General features: G+C 60.2%; 1 protein-coding gene across 10 annotated transcripts; it reads right to left on the reverse strand.

The window, feature by feature from the left end:
- Window positions 1–2,784: 2,784 nt before the first annotated feature.
- RRP8 (ribosomal RNA processing 8) lies at window positions 2,785–19,791 on the reverse strand. Of its 10 annotated transcripts, none has more exons than XM_075140570.1 (18): window positions 19,586–19,789; window positions 19,311–19,497; window positions 18,701–19,169; window positions 18,464–18,593; window positions 17,978–18,084; window positions 17,713–17,809; window positions 13,544–13,669; window positions 9,986–10,288; window positions 8,632–8,714; window positions 8,069–8,207; window positions 7,439–7,573; window positions 7,216–7,339; window positions 6,911–7,047; window positions 5,251–5,364; window positions 4,559–4,740; window positions 4,049–4,274; window positions 3,468–3,678; window positions 2,785–3,288 (listed from the first exon to the last, which is right to left on the reverse strand). In XM_075140570.1, exons 1-18 carry the CDS (start codon window positions 19,682–19,684, stop codon window positions 3,020–3,022), a joined length of 3,138 nt encoding a protein of 1,045 aa, XP_074996671.1. In that variant the 5' UTR covers window positions 19,685–19,789; the 3' UTR covers window positions 2,785–3,019. The 10 variants fall into 10 exon arrangements, with proteins under 10 accessions (XP_074996671.1, XP_074996670.1, XP_074996672.1 ...); XM_075140569.1 differs by having other exon boundaries at window positions 13,499–13,669; window positions 19,586–19,788; XM_075140572.1 differs by lacking the exon at window positions 2,785–3,288 and having other exon boundaries at window positions 3,468–3,909; window positions 13,499–13,669; window positions 19,586–19,791.
- Window positions 19,792–19,966: the final 175 nt, after the last annotated feature.

Genomic DNA, 19,966 nt, shown 5'->3' on the forward strand with positions numbered 1-19,966 from the left:
TGAGTCGGCTTGCTGGTTTGTGATAGCTGAGAGCCCCTGGGCCTTTCTGCATTCCACAGGCACTAGGACAGTGTTTGTGTGTTTGAGAGGCTTTTGGGGGCGTGCTGGCAAGTTAAAACTTCTCACCTATCTCTGTCTTTATTGGCCCTATAGAATCAGGGATTGTTGGCTGGAGGGAACTGAGCAGAAGGGGCAAACTCTGGGTGGTGCACAGTATGTATATGAAATGGTCTGATGGGTAAATTTTCTGGATAGTAATGCTCTGCGTAAAGGTAGAGATGACTGCTGTACAGACACATCTGAAACAACAGCAGGCCCAGGAAGGCTTCCTCTCCATGCCAGGCGGCCATATGTGGCTCGGTTCATACCTCCCCAGCAGCTGCTATTGTAGTGGCTTGGAGAAATGGTGGGTGAAGCAAGCCTACTGTCATGGCTTCCATGGAGGTTGACCCAGCATGTGCACCCATAGGCTACCGCTCAAACTGCTCAGGGGATGGTCTCAGGGGACGGTCTCAGGGGACGGTCTCAGGGGACGGTGCAGGGGACACCAGGACTGCTGGGGCCTGAGGGGTTCACCTTTCTCAATGGGGGAAAAGTATTTTTGCTCACGACTTGGAAGAGCTTCAAACGAGGTTCAAAGCGGGGAAAGGGATAAAATGAGGCTTACTGGTAATAAGCTATGGGGTGGCATGGCAATGTTTGAAGGATGGTGTGCTAGCGAGGGCTTTCACTCTGCTCCATGATGTGCTGAGTACATTACTGTGTTGCTGCAGCTGGGTGGGGGACCATCATGGGCTTCTGGTGGTACAGTCACCTGGGGCCATGGCACAACCCATCCCTGCACACCTTCCCTGCCTGGGGGAGAGGCAGGACCAACAGCCTGCACCCTGCAGCACCCATGCGCCATCACCATCTTCTGCGAGGCACCCTGGACGTGACGGCGCTCCTGTTGCACACGCACAGCCAGCCGCTGAGCCAGCACACGCGCCAGGGCACAGCGGGGCGCTCCTGGTGCTGGGCACCGTGCTGTCACACACTGCTAACGGTGAGCCCCGAGCACTGACAGCGGCACTGCTCCCCTGGCCTGAGCCCCACACTGCTGCAGGCTGCCCCCATGCAGTCTCACGGCTGCTCTCCCAGCTTCACCACCATGCAGCAGCACACAGCATGAACTGTGCCTTCAGGGGCTGGGAAGAGCGGGCCCAAGATGCTACAAACCAGTTGGGCTGATGACAGTCCCTTCTTCATTCAGGGTCAATTCTTTATGGAGGCTGTATTCTGGACGGAGACGCAGCAGCAGCGCAGAGCCTGGCTCAGCAGTGCCTGGACACTGCAGCCCAGCTCCTCTTTGAATCCTGGAGCCTCCTGATCCCTCTCCGGGGCTGCCTCAACACGGGTAAGAACGAGCACTTACCTAGGGAAGCCAGGCAGCACGTGTATTTGGCGAAAGGGAAGGCTGGGAAAACATACGCTCCCCTAGCACCAACGGCCCTTCACGGCAGCAACAGTGAGCCGTCCTCTGCAGCCCAGCAGAGACACCCTCCTCCAGAGCGGTCCAGGGCTTGCAGGAAGAGCTGCTGGCAGCCCAGAGCTGCGCCATGCTCTCCCATCTCCTCCATTCCCAGCACGCCTGGCAGCCCCCCCCGTCCCTGGTCAGCCAGCAAGCAGCCCCAAGGCTTCTAGCAGAACGGGGCCTTGCGCTGCTATCGGGGCTGCAGCAGGACCTACAGACACAAGGACAGGAGGCAGAAGCCATCTCCCACGTGGACAATCTTGGCCCAAGCCCTGACCCTTGCATCAGCTCCTGCTGGAGGAGCATGGAAGTTTCCTGGCTCCGCTGCACCAAGCGGAAAAGGCCCTCGAGTGACTGCAGGATGGCCTGAGGGAGGGGGGCCTGCCAATCACCCTGCTGCTCTGCTGTCGTGCGAGCACTACAGCAAGGAGCAAGGACGCCTGCCACGGCTGTGGCTGCACTGTACCCCGTAGGGCCATGGGTCCCACGGAAGCAGCTGGAAACGCTGCAGCCGCTGCCAGCTGGTATACACCTTCCTGGGTGCAATGGCAGGGCAGCCTGTGCTGCCTTCCCACCTCTCTGCCTTCCAGCACCCACACCATCTCCCGCTGGCACTGCTTCGGGGGGGGATCACAAGAGCTGGGCCAGTACCAGCTGAGCCAGCAGGCAGTGCTACCCTCCCCAGCACGGACATACCTCCCGCTGCAGCAGAGCTCAGGCCCTGTCTCATCTCCCTGCGGTCCACTTCCAGGTGCTGCCCAGCTGGTTTCTGCCTGCTGCACCATGTCTCACTCTGCCCAGCCCTGTCTGCTTCCCTCTGGCTGGATCAGAGCAGTGCAGAAGAAAAAAACATGTCTGCTCACAGCACTGCTCCCTCACAGGCACGGTATTGGGGCTACATCTTTGTGAGCCTACATGCCTGGCTAGACATCAGGCTGTGCTACCTGTGGTACTGCCCTGCAAGATCTCCCCAACGCTGTGTGCTCAGTGCCTCATGCACATTGCAAGCCTGCTACCATGCCCAAAACAAAGAAGCTGAAGTCCACAGACTATGGGACTCCAGGCAGAAGCACTCCACCAGACGAGGGCATGTGTGTGCAGGAAAAGAGCTGGTCTCCGAGGTCAGTGACTCTAAGCAAAGCCTGTACCCTCCCTACTTCTGCCTGGAATCAAACAGGATGGGCTGCAGCCACCAACTGCTCCCCCAGAAGAGACAAGCTCCAGGAAGGAAGGGCTCAGGGAACAGCAGGGGTGGAGAAGCAGGCCCCAGGTACAGAAATAAATCGATATATTAGTGTACAAAACATGCTGCTTCCTCTGTACAGTGCCCCAGCCGGGTGCAGGCTCCTCACAGGGAGTTCACACATATATAAATAAGGCCCAGACAGCTGCAAACAGTATTTACAGCCCGCGGGGGGCTAGCGCTTGCTCTGGGGCCAGCCCCACCAAGACCAGCTGCTACGCCCAGCCCGCAGGATCCTCCATCCCAGCCTGGACTGGCCAGGTTCATTTCAGGTCCACATCAAAGTCCAGCACCAGGAGCTTGGTCTCCTCTGTGCCATTGCGGCTGCCCACCGCACACACAAGTTTGGTGTTGGAGGCACGGATGCGCCACACTACGCCGCCACTGCCCCCACTCTCCAGTGCAACCAGGTTGCGCACAAACTCGCCCGTCTTGAGGTCCCAGAGCTTGACGGTACCATCATCTGAGCTGGTCACCACAAACTTGGAGCTGAACTGTAGGCAGGTCACGGCACTCTGGTGCTTGCTGGGCCCTGGAAGCAGAGGGTACCCGTTAGTCCTCCTGCACTCCCACCTCCAACCCCAGGCTCTTCAGGAGCACCCACTGCTGGGCAACATCTGCCCTGCCCCTGCCATGTCTGGCAGCTAGGAGCAACATGACTCCTCTCCAACACTCCTAGTGAGGGGAGCTGTTCCATCCTCCTGCACTCACCCTGCAGTGTTTGCAGGCACTGGCCCGTCTTGATGTCCCAGATCTTGACTGTGGAGTCAGCATTGCCAGATACAAGGATGTTGTCACGTAACTCCATGCCACTTGTGAGCGACTGGTGCCCCATGAGGGTGTGTAGGCAGTTTCCACTCTCAACGTCCCACACTCGAATCGACGTGTCCAGAGAGCCACTCACGATGTGTGTCCCATCAAACTGCCCAGAAAGAGACAGATCAGCACGGCCTGCCCAGAGAGGGAAGGAGTGTTCTTTGCAGTCTGGTGTCAGAGACTTGGGGCACAGCAGATTAAGTGATGTGCTCACAAACTCTTTGGCTAATCAGGGTGCACATATGTTTGGCAGCATCTTCCCTCCAGGAAACAGACACTGTGTTCCTGCAGTGCATGCGTGTGTGGGGGTCAGGGTGGAGGGGAGAGAATGTCTCACCTGCAGGGAACAGACATGGCCTGTGTGTCCCTGCAGCATGTGCATGGGGTTTGGGAGACAGCTTCTTACTTGCCGAAACAGGCACGGCTTGTGTCCCCGCAGCACATGAGCAGAAGGGAAGGGGGAGCTGGGGTATTACCTGCAAGGAGTAGACACGGTTCGTGTGTCCCTGCAGCGTGTGAGTGCAGCTCTCGCTTTCAGGGTCCCACACTTTCACTGTGTAGTCGTATGCACCGCTCACCACCTTGTGCCCATCGTACTGCACACAGCGCACGGCAGCCACGTGCCCCATCAGCACGTGCAGACATTGCCCAGTCTCGATGTCCCAGAGGCGCAGAGTGGCATCCCGTGAGCCACTCACAACCCTGTGGGCAAGGGTGCGCTTGGAGCCTGATTGTGTCAACTTTGGACCTCACTCAACTGAGATAACCCCGGACACATGAGCTTCCCCAAGGAGTAGCCCCAGCCTATCCTCCCCAGGGATACCTCTTCCCACACAGCATCTTTCAGCCCAAGCCCTGACCACCTCTGCACTTTCGCCTGCCCTATATCCCACACCACAGACTGGCCCAGGCCCCTAATGCTTCTACACCTCTACCTGCCCCATTCCAGAGACCAGACCAGGCCCCGAACACCATCATGCCCATACCTGTTCCCATGCAAGTGCATGCAGCGCACTGTGGATGTGTGCCCATACAGCGTGTGCACGCATTCGCCTGTGTCTGCGTTCCACACTTTGAGTGTCCGGTCCGTGGAGCCGCTGATGACAATGCTGTCCCTCATCTGGGAAGACCACACACCCCCTGTGTGGCCAACCAGTGTCTGCACACACTGCAAAGAACAAGATGCGAGACACTGGTTTAGGAAAGGCTGAACAACACAGCAAAAAGGAAAAGCAAAGCGTAGGACTTCCTCCAGGCAAGGGATTGGTAAGGCGCTTCAGGTCAGCAATCCACCTCCCTGCAGACAGACTCAGGCCCCCACCACAGAGTCTTCTCCGTGATAATGATCACTTACTGTTCTAAACCCAGGCAAGTTTCTTGCCCTTCCTGAATCTGCAGGAGGGTGGTCCACACTTGCTGACTGCCAGTGATAACACATGTGGCCAAGTCTTGCTCATTTGTTACTGCACCAACAGACTTGTAGCTTAAGACAGCTCTTCCCACTGCTCCTACAGCCACAGGATCTATCAAATCCTCTCCCCAGCTACACTTTGCGGGAGACAAGACAAACCCACCTAAAAGACCACTATGCCTCTCACACCTCCACCCATTCCTGCAGCAATGACTCTCGGCGTACCAGCAGAGCACCCCTATGACATGACTATGGACAACAGCTCACCTCCCCAGTGACAGCTGACCACACTTTGAGCGTATTGTCATCTGAGCCACTGACTATCCGGTTGCCACAAAACTGCAGGCAGGTAATGACATGGTCATCGTGTCCCTTCAGCACCTGCACGGAGAACATGAGTAAGGAGGGAGGTGAGGGCAGCTCAGAGCCCCAGAGCCTGCGGAACCTTGGGCCTCGAAAGCAGCCTCTGAGAAGGGTGGGGAAGCAGTAAGTGCTGAGGGGAGGAAGAACAGAGGAGTCCCTGTAAAGCCTGCCACCTCCCTGCCACTTCTCTGCGGAGCAGCAGCTACAGTAGGAGCCAGGGGGGGCATTTGGCGGCTACGGCTGGGAGACAGTGGGCTACCCGGGGACTCCAAAACATGGATGGACCCTCTTGGCTATTAAGGCCACACAAGCTATTGAGCTCAGAGCTGACGTTCTGTCCTAGATCAAAAACTGGTGGCCATCAGCCAGAGCACATTTAGGACCACCAGCTCCATTTTCCGCACGGTGGAAGGCAAGCAGCGCACAAACAGCTGTGCACCAGCCGCCACCTCCCCAACACAGTGATGCGGAAAGAGGGCAGCAAAGGCAGGCAAAGACCGAGCAACATCCACAGGCAGGCAGAGATCAGGCAGGTTAGACAGGACCCCAGGGAAAGAGGAGGCACATCAGACAGACCTGGCCAAGCCACGGGCAGGGGCAGCATGAGAGCTGTGAAAACAAGCCCAGAGCTGCCCTTTGCAGGGAATGTATTAAACTTCCCCTCAGGCAGGAGAAGGTACAGGGTGGACATCCCTGCGGGCAGTGCCCTGGAGAGCTCTGCTCACGGCAGGCACAGAGACCAGCGTGTTGGGGTCTCAGGAAAGGGCTGTCTGGTGCTGATTTGCTGCAGGGGGGTGCAGTCCCTGCAGCGACAGCACCGTGCAGAGCACTGCTGCTTACCTGGGGTGCCACTGAGGCAGGGGCTTGGAGCAGGGAACACCGGGGGCTCGGAAAAAGTCTCTGGAGGTGGAGAGCAGCAGGACTGAGACTGTTGCTTGAGAGACTGAGGGAAGGGGTGGCTGGGGCTCTGCTCTCCCTGCCTCCTGGACGGGGACGAGGGGCAGGCAGGGATCTTGGCTGGAGGCAACACCCAAGTGTTCCGGAACCTTGTACCAGGGACAAGGCTTGGCTGAGCCTCAGAAGGATGCCTGATTGCCAAGATTGGCTACAGCCCTGCCACAAGTGCTCAGAGAAGGGGTGAAGGGATGGAAACCCTGTTCTCTGGGGTCCAGGGTGACCCTTTTTCTGCTGGCAGAATTGTACCATCCACTGTGGTGATCCCCGAGATCAGCTGTACTGCAGCCAGAGCACACGGGAAAGCTCCAAGCAAGCTGTGCTGTGGATCTGCTCTCTACAGGCAGGGACAGGAGTTGCAGGAAGCTGGCAAGACCTACAGCTTCAAGGACCTTTAAATTCAAGTATTTCCGGGTGAATGCCTCTGGCCTGTGCCTCCTGAAGACAGGCCAGACTTGTGAATCTTTTCCTGAGGCACTTTGAAAATTCTTAGTGTTGTTCTCATCCTGTTGGTCATGGATATTTTTCTGCTACTTCCTTCCTGTACCAGCTTCCTACACTTCAAAGCTCTAGAGTCTGGTCCTCAGCAAGGACTCCCAGAAGCACCCACCTTGGGGGCTTTAAGCTCCCCGCTGCGCCAATTCATGTCAATTTTGTGCTGCCGCATGAAGGCAAATTTCCAGGGACTGTACATGAATCCAGGACTCAGCAGGCGCCGCTTCCGCAGGTTCAAGGGTTCCTCAATGCCTGCAGGAGGAAAACACAGCGGGATGCCTCCTAGTACACAGGTGGTCCATGCCTTCATCCCCTTAGCCTGGGGAGCTAAGATGATACGTATCTGTGGGAGCTGTGGGCTACCCTGCTGCAGATCCCAGCCACAATGTGCCACATGCCATATGGAGGAGGGGTCTTTACCTTCTTCGCGGCATTTCTCTCTCCAAAGCAGGTTATCTTCAGCCAAGACCCTCCAGTAGCGACAGGTCTGGGCAGCACGGAGCAAGTCCCGAGGCTCCAGGAATGAGAGGACATAGAGTGCCAGCTGCAGGAGTGGAAGTCGAGTCACAAGGGCACAGTGGGCTCCCGTGGCTGGTAACTGGTGTCCAGCACCAGGGCCAGCCTGTCCCTTGCCTCAACTCACCTCCTTGGGCAGCAGGGAAATGAAGTCTCTTTGGAACTGGGGTTCAATGACCTGCATCATGTACTTGATTTGGGAGGGCTCGCAGCGATCAATGAGCTCATCCAGAGCGAGCAGCTTCTCTGGGCCACTCCACCGCTGAGGACAGGGACATCAGTCATGATGCCTGCACACTCGGCAGGCCCTCACAGGCTCCCCTGTGGCTCTGTGCAGTGCCTATGCCCCCACCCTAACCCTAGAAGAGAGACCAACCAGCATGGGCAAGCCAGGCTAACTGGGCCTCTGGAGCTGGCCAGGGCTCTGCTACCTAAATCCCAAGATAGAGAGGAGCCACAGGGACAGGGCTGGGAGCTCCACGAGTCACATAAAATGGAACACAGGCGCCTGTGTTCCAGATGGACAAAGCAACACTGCTCCAGGACAAAGGGGAGCAAGAGGGGGGCTAACACCACTTCTGTGCTCCTTTACCTGAGGCAAAAACTCACTAAAAATCCACTGTGGGACCCAAACACCTGCCTGTGGTGGCTTTCATGCAGACAGGGCTTGGCTTGGCTCCCCTCCTCCCTGCCCGTCAAACTCAAAGCCTCTTGGTGCCCTCCAAGGTGAGCCCTTTGGCAAGGCTCCCGAGCTTACCTGGAAGGTGCGGAGCCAGTCCTGCAGCTCGGGAGGAGGGGCAACTGAGGGGATGCGGCGGCGCCGTGCCTGGCCTGCTTTGGCGTTGCGCAGGTCCCCAAAGGTGGTGGTGGGACTGGGCATGCAGGGACCCAGTGTCCTGGACCACAGCCGGCGAGAGACCAAAGCAAAGGTGAGACATGCCAATGCTACTCTAGACCACACTGCACAAAGGGTTCTCAGAACAGAGGTCCCCATAAACCACCAGCTATGAGCCTTCCGCCAAGCTAACCCCCTTCCCATCACTTCCGCTAGGACCACAGCTACGCATACAGTTCCCTTAGCCCAGCCTGCTCTACAGAATGACAGAATCACAGACTGGTTGAGGCCAGAGGCACCTCCGGAGGTCATCTGGTCCAACCCTCTGCTCAAGCAGGACCTCCCAGATGGCTTTTGTATCTCTCCAAGGATGGAGACTCCACAACCTCAGCAGGACACCCAGATGACCGAGGGATGGGACTGGTAGAAGGAGGTCCTCCCACCCCCCAGGTCAACTCGCTCAGCACGCAGAGTGCTCATCTTACCTGCTGTACTCAGAGCCCTTGCACAGCTTTTTACCAGGGGAAAGGGCCCTGCCATCCAGGCCATTCTCTGACTTCCGTTTCATCTGCAAGGAGAAGGCAAGTTAAAGCAGGCTGGAGCAGAGCTTTCTGCGCACATTTTGGGTCAGATTTTCTGCCAAAAGTGACAGAGTAGGAGACCCAGCCTAGCAAGTCTTCTGAGTCCACGCTCATGTTGGGGATCTGCAGAGGGAAGCTGAGGACCACCTGAGCTCCAGATCTGGCAGAGGAGTTAACTTCTGTGGGAGAAATGGAACTTGGGTCCTTCCAAGGGGAATATCAGACCTGATGGGGAAAAGTCAGCAAAACAGCTGCACAGGGACAAAAACAGTGGCTGAGAAAACCTATTGATACATCTGCTTGACCGTTCTCTAGGCACAGCTCAACACAGAGCAGGCAGACCTGCAGCCTGAGCAAGGAACTTGGCATGCTGAAGTCTCCTGGCAGACCAGCCTTACAGCCAGGCCCTAGAGCTGTGCAGCATACCTCACTACAATGACAGCTACAGGGACGTGTGGCAGACCATACCCTGACATGGTTGCATCAAAGGCAATCTACATCCTTCTAACTCCGTACAAGAGGCGCAGGGTTAACAGGAAACGTGAGAGAGTGGGATGGCTACCAGGCAGTGCTGGCAGCCACCAGAAGGTGAGCATGGGGCTCCCCCAACACAGGTAGGAAGCTGGGAGCTTTTTCCCACCAGTAACTGACCCGGGCACCAGCTGCAGCCCTGCACACAGGGCTGGCCAGGGCTTCTCACCACAACGCCCACATCCCACAGAAACGTCCCTGAGGCCTTTGCCTGACCCCCCCAGCAGACCCCTGGAGCCGCAATTCAGGCTCTGCACTACGAGACAGGGACCCCAGCGCAGAGCAGGGTGGCTCCCCTAGGAGGATGGGCATGGCTGGGGACTGCCAGCAGCACTCGGACAGACGGGGACAGTGCGTCCTTCCCCCGGCCCCAACAGCCAGGCAGGCCGACGACTGCTGAGCGCTATCTGCACCGCGGAGCTCCCAGCCCAGCCAGCACCCAGCTGACAGCCCCGAGCTCCCCAGCTGTGTCCTGGGGGTCTGCAGCGGCAATGACAACCAGACACATAGCCCATGCAGCAGGAGCTTGAAGTGCTATGGCAGCCCACAGCCCACTCTGGCACCACTGCCATGGCAAGCAGTGGGTGCCTGTAGGCCATCAGCTACCAGGACGGGACCACAGACAACATGCCAGTGTCAGCTCCTGCCGGGGAGCCACCAACCGCACGGGCAGCCCTGCTCTTTGGGGCAAAGCCCTTGCCTGGGGCTGCCCTCCCAGGAGGGTTACCTTGGGCCGCACGTGACGGAGGAGCCCACCATCCTCTGTCCGCTGCAGGTAGTCTATCCAGCGCTCTCCAATGGTGTAATAGAAGTAGACGTTGCTGCCATCCTCCCCTTCCTCGCTGTAGCAGCTCCCCTCTTCCTCTTCTTCCTCCTCCTCCTCCTCCTGCTCCCCGCAGACTGTGGAGCTGACTGGCTCCTGCACCCCTCGCCCACTGGAGCCGTCAGCCTCTGGTCCTGACCCCGGGCTCCCTTTCCCAGAGCGCTCCGGCTCCCAGGGGCCCGAAACATCCTCCTCCTCAGCCACCACCTACAATACAGGGAGAGGCAGGGTCAGGTCTGTCTGCTCCAGCTCTGCGCCCCAGCTCTCAGGGTGCCCTGGGGCCCGGGCTGGGGGAGGGTCAGGTCTGTCTGCTGCAGCTCTGCACCCCAGCTCTCAGGGTGCCCTGGGGCCCGGGCTGGGGGACACGCTGGGGAGCTGGGGGGGCTGCCAGTCAGAGCAATGGCCCAAGGAATACAAGGGCTTCCCTCTGCAGTACGAAAGAGGGGCTGATGAGCTAAGCAGAGCCAAAGACGGGAAGAGGGGAGCAGACTACTGAGCTAAGGTGCTCTCTGGAGTCACGGGGCAGGTTCGGCCAAGTACGATCTGGAGACAGGTCACTTCCCAGCCCCACAGGGAAGCACAGATGCAACGTGACCAAATAACATGGCAGCCGGCAACTCTGCGACTGAGCAGAAAACACAAACACTGCAGGAGCATCAGGAACAATACCAAACCCGCCAGCACCAGCTCCACCTCTGCACAGTGAGCCATCTCCCCTGCAGCTGGGAACAGCCCTCTGCCCTTCATTTGTCAAAGCAGGGAGCAGAGCCGCTGCACGTGTCGGCTGCCGTGCCTGGGCAGGACCCTGGCATCAGAAAGGAGGAGCATGCTGCATTGCAGCCTTCTGCATGGTGCGGCGGTCCCTTCACCCTCCAGCCAATCTGACCAGGAGCAACGATTACTCGAGAGGTGGCGAGTAGTGTGTGCCTGTCTAACGCCACCTGTACCTTTCCTCCCCACAGAAAGCAGCACTGTGAGTAACACCGCGCAAAAAAAAAAAAAAAAAAAAAAAAAAAAAAAAAAGCAGAAGCATTCACTTGGAGGAAACAGAACAACGTCCCTGTATCACATGGGAATGACGAACTGTTTTTCAATACACCAATAAAACACCTCAATCAGCTGCCCAGGATAACTTGCACCTAAGAGTCCTAGAGAGCAGTACAGGAGATCACTGGCCCACAGCAGTTATTTTTGGTAAATCTTGGAATTTAGGAGAAATTGCAAAGACCAGGAGAGTGTGAAAGTTGTGCCAAAACTGAGAAAGGCAGGAGAAAAACGAGTCTTTACATAGCCTGACATTTGGCAATAGAGAGGCCAGTGCAGGATTCAAGTAAAAGATAAATGACAGGGACATGCTTTGTACCAGCTGATGAGACTTTATGAAAATAGGTCTTTTCAAATAAAGTCGAGTTTATTCCTTGAAGTGTTACATTTGGTTAAAAAAAGCAATTACATAAACCACATTGATGAGACGTACTCATACACTTCCAAGCGTTTGACCAGGGCACAGCCTTCTGATGAAAACACTGGCATGCCACAGCCTCTAAAGGGTTGTTGGATGAGATGGCTTAGATCAAGAAAGAGCAGTGAATGGATCTCAAAATGTACCTGTTAGTGGGAAACTGCAGATTTTCTGCTGACAGGCCTAGTGCAGACGCGTAAGGAGGTGTGTGGAAAACCACAGTAGTCAGTATTTGTTTTATTCATAATATGGAAGTAGATAAAATCTTTGCTGATTACATTTTAAGACTGACACTTGGGTAGGTAGCAAGGACAGGACAGTCACACAGTGTGATCTGCATCACTTGGTAAACTTGGGCTCACCCAAATTAAATGCATTTCAATACACCCAGAGGCAATGTTCTCCATCTATAGACAAGGAGAGCAGGGCCAGCTGGGCACTGGGGACTGCACATCCTGTAAAGCAGTAACTGAAAAGGATCGAGGGGTAGCACTCAGCACAAGCTTCAGGTTCAAAAATCTGATGCAGGAAAGCAGTACTACCCCCTATGCTGCCCTACACATTTGAGTTCTGCAATGCCCAATCCACATTTTTAAATGGAATGCTTAAAACTTGAAGATATTGCTCAATCTCCTCCCCCAAATGATTCAAAATCTAGAGAAAATATTTTGTAGAAGAAAAGAAATGGAGAGATGATTTGGTCACAACACAAAAATACACCTGGGGAAGGAAAACTCCTGCTGCTTTATAGGGCTCCTACCAAGCACTGCAATATTTATTGCAGTTAGGGCTAGGTTTATTTACATTTAGAAATTAGGTCTCAGTGCACATGTGCTTAAGTGCCTAGCCCTGGACAGATTCCCCAGATTAGAGGCAGGTCACTTCTTCACACCACCCAGTTAGACTGGACCCAGTTTGGCAGGTGGGCTTGGAACGGGGTTGGACTCTCAGGCGGAGAGGCAGTGGCCAGATGAGAAGGCACGACACAAGAGCCCATCTGGACACACCTCTTCAGGAGGGAGCACTGAACCCAGGGTTCTCAAGCACTTCCTCTGGCATCTAGAATTGGGGGTCACATCTAGGTCTTGGATGATAACAAACCTCGGGACGATGCTCCTGGGGCAGCACGGGGGCAGAACAATGGCTGACATTTCCCAGGCAGTAAAACACCTTCCAACAACCATCCTCCCCTGCCCGCACCGCACACTCGAGAGCTTGGCGAGTGAATTTCCTCAGCCCCACAGACAGCACTGCAGGCAGACGCACTCCTGAAGAAGTCCCCAGAGCCGAGCTGGGTGCGTGCCAGCCCAAGCAGGCAGCGCACTGGCCACCGTTCTCTGCAGCCAAGGCAGACAACAGGGTAGAGAGCTTGGCAAGAGACATGGACTCCGGCCTCCTCAGCTGTCGGTCCAGGGAAAGAATCTCTCTCCACACCCAGTTCTGGTCTCCAGCGACGAACAATTAGTGGAACTTAACAACTGTCTGCAGGAGACCTACAGATGGCTAGCTGCTCTGGGGCAGGGGAAGCAGCAGGAAGCCACGAGTGTCCTCTGGGGTCAGAGCATTGTTTCCATGCTGGGGCAGGCACCACAGGGGCCAGCGCAGCTCCCGGCAAGGCTCAGGTGGCCACTGCAGCCTCTGGCAGGACACCACAAAGCCAGCTGGGCCCAGAGTATCTCAGCCTCCCCATCAGGATGCTCCCTGAAGCAAACTGCCACCTTACAGGGAGACTGCGGACAGACCACTTGGCTGTTTGAAAGGGCGCAGCATTCCTTGGGCATCCCTGTTCCAGTGCCCAAAGCAGATATGTTTCCTCTCCTGTAAACCTCCTCTGTCCCTCTACCAGCTACCACCTTTCCCAGCGCGAGACCCCCCCCTCCCTAATTCCTGCACTGTTGGAGGGAGGATCACCTCCATACCAGGTAGGCAGGGGAACCCCACCTTTCTTTTCCTACCTGAGGCACAGGACCTTTACTGTCCCCCTGCAGACCAGGGCTCACCCTCGCGGCTTCCTCACTGCTTGGCCTCCTCCTGCAAGTCATCCGCTGACTGTTCAGCTCCAAGATGCGGGTGGTGATGCCTTTGACATGGAGAAGATCATCGAGTGAATTGAAGCCCTTCAGTTCCTGTGAGAAGAGAAGTAAGATTCGATATGGAGCTGAGAAACCCAGGGACCAGCCCCAAAGCAGGACCAGGCTTACTCACACCCTCCTCAGACAGGCTCTCCTTCCTGGCCGGTCCAGACCTACCAGCTTGCATCTCACTTACAACCACCAGCTCCCTTTAGGCCTTCAGGGGAAAGAGGGTCGGGGTGACACTTTTGTACTTCAAATCCTCGCTACAGCTCCCATCCAAGGTAAGGGACGTCTTCTGCCCAAAACAACCACTCCCATGTAATCCCTCCTGTTTCCACAAACTTTCCCTGCCCTGAGCAACAACTGCAATGCCTGCAAGGAACAGGCAACAGCACCAGAGCTGCTACTAACAATGGGAGTAGCGGCCCAAAAGCAAAGGCTAAAAGCTGAGAAAGGGGAATCGTGCCTTCCAGCTGACTAGTACCAAGACTGGGACCATTTCCTGGCCCACACAGTCAATCTCCCTTGTCTGCAGCTCCAGGGAATGGAAACAGCCCCTGCCTCGTGCCCGGCACCCACAGACACACACAAGTGTGTGTGCAAGGCACCCACCATCCTGCAAAACACCAGGTCAAGGACTGCCCAGCCCTGCACTCAGAACCACGGGTTACCACCGATCATACCCACACGCCATACGGACTCTGAGCAGCTTCTGCCACAAACCTAAAGGGCCTAAACCCAAGAGGGAGGGCCTGGCTGTTACCAAGGCGGCAGGATCCCAGGGTGGAAAACATCCACCCTTTCCGGCTAAGACAGACGTCAGGGCCAAGACAAGGTTCCAATCATCCTTTCAAATTCATCATGCATCATTTTAAAGCACTTCTGCTGCTTCTCCCCTGTAAACGGTTTTACCCAAAAGCACAACTCTAGTGATAAACCCCATTTCTGTAAATCCATCCTCACCTGTTCTCATACCAGCAGTCCTTTTGTTTAAACAGCTCTTGCTCTTCCGCCTCCATGGTGTTTACATTCCTGCTGTATTTATAGCTGGTGACCCTGCCCCTCTCAGCCTCCTTTCCAGGCCAAAAAAAGTCAAGCTCTTCTAGTCTTGCCTTGTCAAGCCAGCCTCCCCTTTCCCCGATTTCTCCTGCCTCACTCCTCTGCCTGCTTCAACACAGATGCCGTATTCCAGCCACAATCTCGCCACTTCTTCATGGCATTAATGGCAAAAAGGTGGCATTAATCTTCCTGCCTCTGCTAAAAGCACCACGGCAGATACAGCCTAAGATCACGCTTACCTTTCTCATGGCTGTGTCACACTGGTAGCTCAGTCATCCTGAGAGTGACTACCACACGCAGGCTTTTCTCCTACTCTGTCATTTCTAAATGACAGAGGTAAAGAGTCAACCAAGGGGGAGCGGCAGGATTTCCAGCCCATCGTGACCACGCCAGGCAGGCTTCTACCCCTTCCTGTTCCTGCCCGTTCCACCCAGGAACTCATTTTTTTCTGCTCTCAGCATGCGACGTCATCTGCCACCAGCTCCTGGGGCTCTGCCCCGAATCCCAGAAACAAGGAAACTGCAGAACTGGGCTGCTCTGCCTGCAGAAGCGCAGAGCTCTCCCCAAGGAGAACGCTGACCCAGCCTGCGCCGGGAGGCACCGTGCCGGGGAGGCACCGTGCCCGCGCTCCGTGGCAGCCTGCAGACCTTGGCACAACCAGCTCTGTACGTGGCATATGCACAACAGGCTCCCTCAGCCCCCTCCCCAGCGGCAGCCCCAGCGAAGCCCCCGCCGGGCCCAGGCGCCCCGGCAACGGCCCCGCCTGCCCGCCCCAGGCACGGCTGCGGACACCGAGGGAAAACTGCGCTGCCGCTCGCCCCGCTGCCGGTCACACCCGCCCCGCCCCGGCCGCACGACCCCGCCCAGGGCCGGCAGGTCAGGGGAGACAGTCGGTTGCCCCAGGACCGGGCCGTGCTCGAGCAGGGCGGCTTCGCCTGGCGCCCTGTACCGGCACCTCCTACCCCGGCTCCGCTCCCCCGCGGCAGCACGGCCGAGGCGCTCCGCTCCCCGCAGCCTCCCCCGCGGCCGCTTTCCGGGACAGCTCCCCGCAGACCACCGCGCCCCGCGGTCCCCGCCGCCCCCGCCCAGGCCCGACCGCTGCGGGGCCCGGCCGCTTGGCAGCAGCGGCCGCCCCCGCCCGCACCTCTCTCTTCCGCACGATGCCGCGGGCGCGGCGGCGGCCAATGCCGCTGAGCGCGCCCTCGAGCTCGGCCACGCCAGCGCGGTTGATGTCCAGCTTCCCCCCGCCGGGGCCCGGGCCGCCCGGCCCCGACATCCCCCGGCAGGAAACGCCACCGCCGCCGCTGCGCAGGCCCCGCGCACACTGCGCAGGCGCAGCGACGCCCCGCCCACTCACTCCGCCCAGAACGCCAAGGCCGTGCGGAAACAGCAGCTTTATTGGGAACTGCGCCTGCGCAGGGCGGGGGCGGGCCGCGCAGCCCCGCCTCGCCGGCCCCGCCCTCAGCGGCGCTTGTAAAGGCAGGGCCGCAGGCGCAGGCCGGGCGCAGGGCGGCGGCGAGGGGGGCCGGTCTTGGCGAACTCCAGCAGGTGGAAGAAGGCGCTGGAGAGGTCCTGGGGCAGCGCCCAGCGCCTCAGCGCCCGGGCCCCGCACCGCGCCCGGGCCCCGCACCGCGGGACACCAACCCCCCTCACCACCTCCCCATGGGCTCTGGGACCCCCAGCCCCATGTTGCGTCCCCATGGGCCTCCAACCCCATGCCGTGACCCCGCGAACCCTGGGACCCCCAGCCCCGCACTGCATCCCCGGGACCCCCAGTTCCACGGGGGCCTACAAGCCCATGCCACGTCCCTGCGGGCCCTGGGACACCCAACTCCGCGCCGCCTCCCCGCAGGCCCTGGGGCCCCCAACCCCGCACCACATCCCCAGGATCCCCAGCCCCATGCCACGTCCCTGCGGGCCTCCAATCCAATGCAGCATCACCCCGGGCCTCAGGACTCCCAGCGCCACGCCACGTCCCCAGGACCCCCAGCCCCACACCATGTCCCCGTGGTCCCTGGAACCCCCAGCCCCACGCCGCATCCCCAGGACCCCCAATCGCACACCAGGTCCCTGTGGGCCCCAGGACCCCCAGCCCAGGCCGCGTCCCCAGGACCCCCAACCCAGGCTGCACCCCGCAGGACCCCAACCCCCCTCACCACCTCCCTGCAGCCCCAGGCCCCCCCCCCCACCCAGACCCCACACCGCGTCCCCGCAGGCCCCGGGACCCCCAGCCCCGCACTGAATCCCCGGGACCCCCAGCTCCACGAGGGCCTCCAACCCCATGCCACGTCCCTGTGGGCCTTGGGACCACCAGCCTGCTCCCGGATTCCAACACCACCTTCTACAGGCCCCACACCACTTCCCCAGAGTGCCCTGGATTCCCCCTTCCCCATCCCAGACCCCAGGACCACAACCCCTGCGTGCCCTCTTACCCCCAGACCCTGGTCCAGATCCCAGCACCACATCCCCTGTGTGCTCAGTCCCCCATATCCCCCAGACCCCAGCACCATGACCCTGGTCCCCCTAACCCCCATACCCCCATCCTAGACCCCCACACTACAACCTCTGTGGGTCCCAGGTGCCCCAGACCCCAGCACCACAGCCCCCACAGGCCCCAGGTCCCTCAAACCTCCTCCCAGACCTCAGCACCACAGCCCCTGCGTGCTTTGGGTCCGCCCCTACTCCCACATGCTGTCACTAACCCTGGGCCTGCTCCCCGCCAGCACCAGGCTGGGCCCCAGGTCCCCCCTACCACCATACTCCATCCCAGACCACAGCCCCTACAGGCTCCGAGTCCCCCAGACCTCCTCTCAGACCCCAGCACCGCAGGCCCTGGATCCCCCAAACCCCCCATACGTTCTCACCACCCCCAGGCCCGCTCCCCACCAGCACCAGGCTGAGCCGCGCTGCCCTGCTGCCGCAGCAGGAAGGCTGGTCTCTGGCTGCCAGGGACTGTGGGCTCCTTCTCGGGGCTTCCTGGTCCCCAAATGCCCAGTGCACCCAACACCCAGTACAGGGCACACCTGAAGACACACCTTGGAGACACTTTTGAAGCCGAGCTGAGCCATGGCGTTCACGAAGGCTCGGATGTCCTCAAACCGGCTGGCCACCTCAGCCACCATCAGGGTACCCCTGTGGAACCCCCCAGCCCCGAGTAGTGGCGGCACAGGCACCTCCTGGGGCACAGCCCAGCACCTCGGCTCCTCACTGCCCGCCCGAAGGCCAGTCCGTGCCTCCCAGGCTCACCCTGGTGCCTCCTGCCCCTCACCAGCCCGGCACAGCACGCACGTCTCTGCCTACCCCTGCTTCAGCACACGGTTGGCCTCTTCCAGGATCTCCTGCAGGTTGGTGCCCATCAGCGCCAGGCAGAACACCGCAATGTCCACTGACTCGGCCGCCAAAGGCACCTGGCAGACACCAACCGGGACGCCCGCCCCAGGAGGAGGATGGTGATGGGGCAGCCCTTCCGCGCTTTGCCGCTCCCCGGGCTCTTGGATTCAACCGAGCCTCTTCTCTGGGGAGCCCGCAGACAGAGGTGCCCCGGTTTTCCAGACAGAGGTGTGCTCCCTCTTGCACACGGGACCCTCAGGATCCCTGACCACCCTCTCCTGTGCCCCACGATTGCCAGCCCAGCCCATGCCCCTGCAACCTGCCAGGCAGCGTCAAGCCCACCCCGCCAGCCCCCACCAACACCCTGGTGGGTGCTGTGCAAGCGTTGCTGATGCGTCGCCGTCCTCCCTTGCCCCGTCTCCTCCTCGCACCACGTGTGCCGCCCGTCCCCCCTACCTTGGCCATGTCGCAGACGGTGACCAGTGGGCTGAGAGGTACCAGGTCGAAGGAGTGAACCTTGTTCTTGATGCTGCTCGCAATCTTGCAGTCACCGCACCCAAAATCCGCCACCACCAGCGAGGCTGGCCTGGGGGGGGTGGAGCAGGGGCTGAGAATGCCCCTTGCCCCACCATCTCAGCCTCGGAGGCAGCCCTGGGCCCGGCTCTCCAGCGCTCCCTAGTTCGGCCCACTCACCGCCGCCGCAGGTAGCGGACGATGCGATGCACAGGGTTCTCCGGCCAGCGCCCCACTTGCTGAGCAAAGCCGCGGTGGTAGATTTCGAATGCTTCGGGGTCGTTCTGGAAGAGCTGTGCCGCTTCCCGGCTGGTGGACGTGTAGAGCTGCTGGTTGATGTACCGGAACCGGGCGGCCAGGAGCCGCTCCTCCATCCGCGCACGCAGGGCCGCCGACCGTCCCGAGGGAGCCGTTTCCAAGCTGGGCAGCTCCGGGGCGCCCGGTCCCGCGCCTGCCTGCCCATGCGCGCCCTGCTGCCCTCCAGGTCCCGCCCGGAGTTCCCTCTTCTGCCGCCGCTGATTCTTCTGCTCGTTCCCCCGCTGCCTCCGGCTCAGCCTCTGCACCGGCTCCCCGGCCGCACGTCCCGGCCCCAGCGCACCGGGTTCCGCGCTCGGCCGGGACCGCTCCTCCAGCAGCTCAGCCGACACGTCTGGGGGGACCGAGAAGGCAGTCAGGGCGACAGTGGGCGGCTCCCGGCCCCCTGCCAGGGCCCCCCGGCAGGCCCGGCCTGCCTCCGGCGCCTCGGGAGCTGCCGCCGCCGAGCGGGGCGGAGCGGGGCGGGGGGTGGTACCTCTCTCCGGGCACTGCTCGCTCTGCTGCGGCTCCCGCTCCGCCTGGGGCTCCCCGGAGCCGGCCGGGCGCCACTCCGCCGCCGCCCGGCGCCTGGCGGCCCGCCTCCGCTCCCCGGGCCGCTTCAGCGCGGGCTCGCCGTCCCCCGGCAACCGCCGGCGCCGCTTCCCCGCCGCTGCCGCGGGGGCCTGCGGAGGGCAGGAGGCCGGTCACCTCCCCCTCGCCCGGGGACCAGGCCGGCCCAGCCCGCCGCGGCCCCGTGCGCGCACCCCTTACCGGCCGGCCCGGGCCCTCGGGGGCGTCGCGGGGCCCCGGCCGAGCCCCGGCCCGGGCGGGGCCCTCCGCCCCGTCGTTCCACTCCTCCTCCGCGAACATGGCCCGGTGGCCGCGGGGCCTGCCTGGACCAGGAACAGGAACGGCGGCCCTCGGCCCGGCCCCGCCACCGTTACCCACGTGTGCCCCGCCGGGCCAGCCGCGCGGAGGGCCCAGAGCGGTCACGGCAGCACCCGCGAAAACACCGCCCCCCTGCGGCCCGGAGGTCGAGCAGCCCGGCTGCGCGGGGCGGTACCGCGGACGCCCCGCCCCCAGCCCCTTTCGCTCCGCCCCCCTGCCCGTCTCGCCCCGCGCCCCTGCCCGATTCGCCCCGCCCCAGCCCGG

Source organism: Calonectris borealis, chromosome 1 (genome assembly GCF_964195595.1).
Source record: "Calonectris borealis chromosome 1, bCalBor7.hap1.2, whole genome shotgun sequence".
In the NCBI taxonomy this organism is placed as follows: domain Eukaryota; kingdom Metazoa; phylum Chordata; class Aves; order Procellariiformes; family Procellariidae; genus Calonectris; species Calonectris borealis.

Coding starts and splice junctions, on each gene's coding strand:
- RRP8 (XM_075140569.1), bottom strand. CDS start 19,684: ATGTTCGCGGAGGAGGAGTGGAACGACGGGGCGGAGGGCCCCGCCCGG. Junction 17,810..17,977: donor AACCGTGTGCTGAAGCAGGG/GTAGGCAGAGAC, acceptor GGGGTTCCACAG/GGGTACCCTGATGGTGGCTG. Junction 3,289..3,467: donor GTGCCTGCAAACACTGCAGG/GTGAGTGCAGGA, acceptor CTCTGCTTCCAG/GGCCCAGCAAGCACCAGAGT.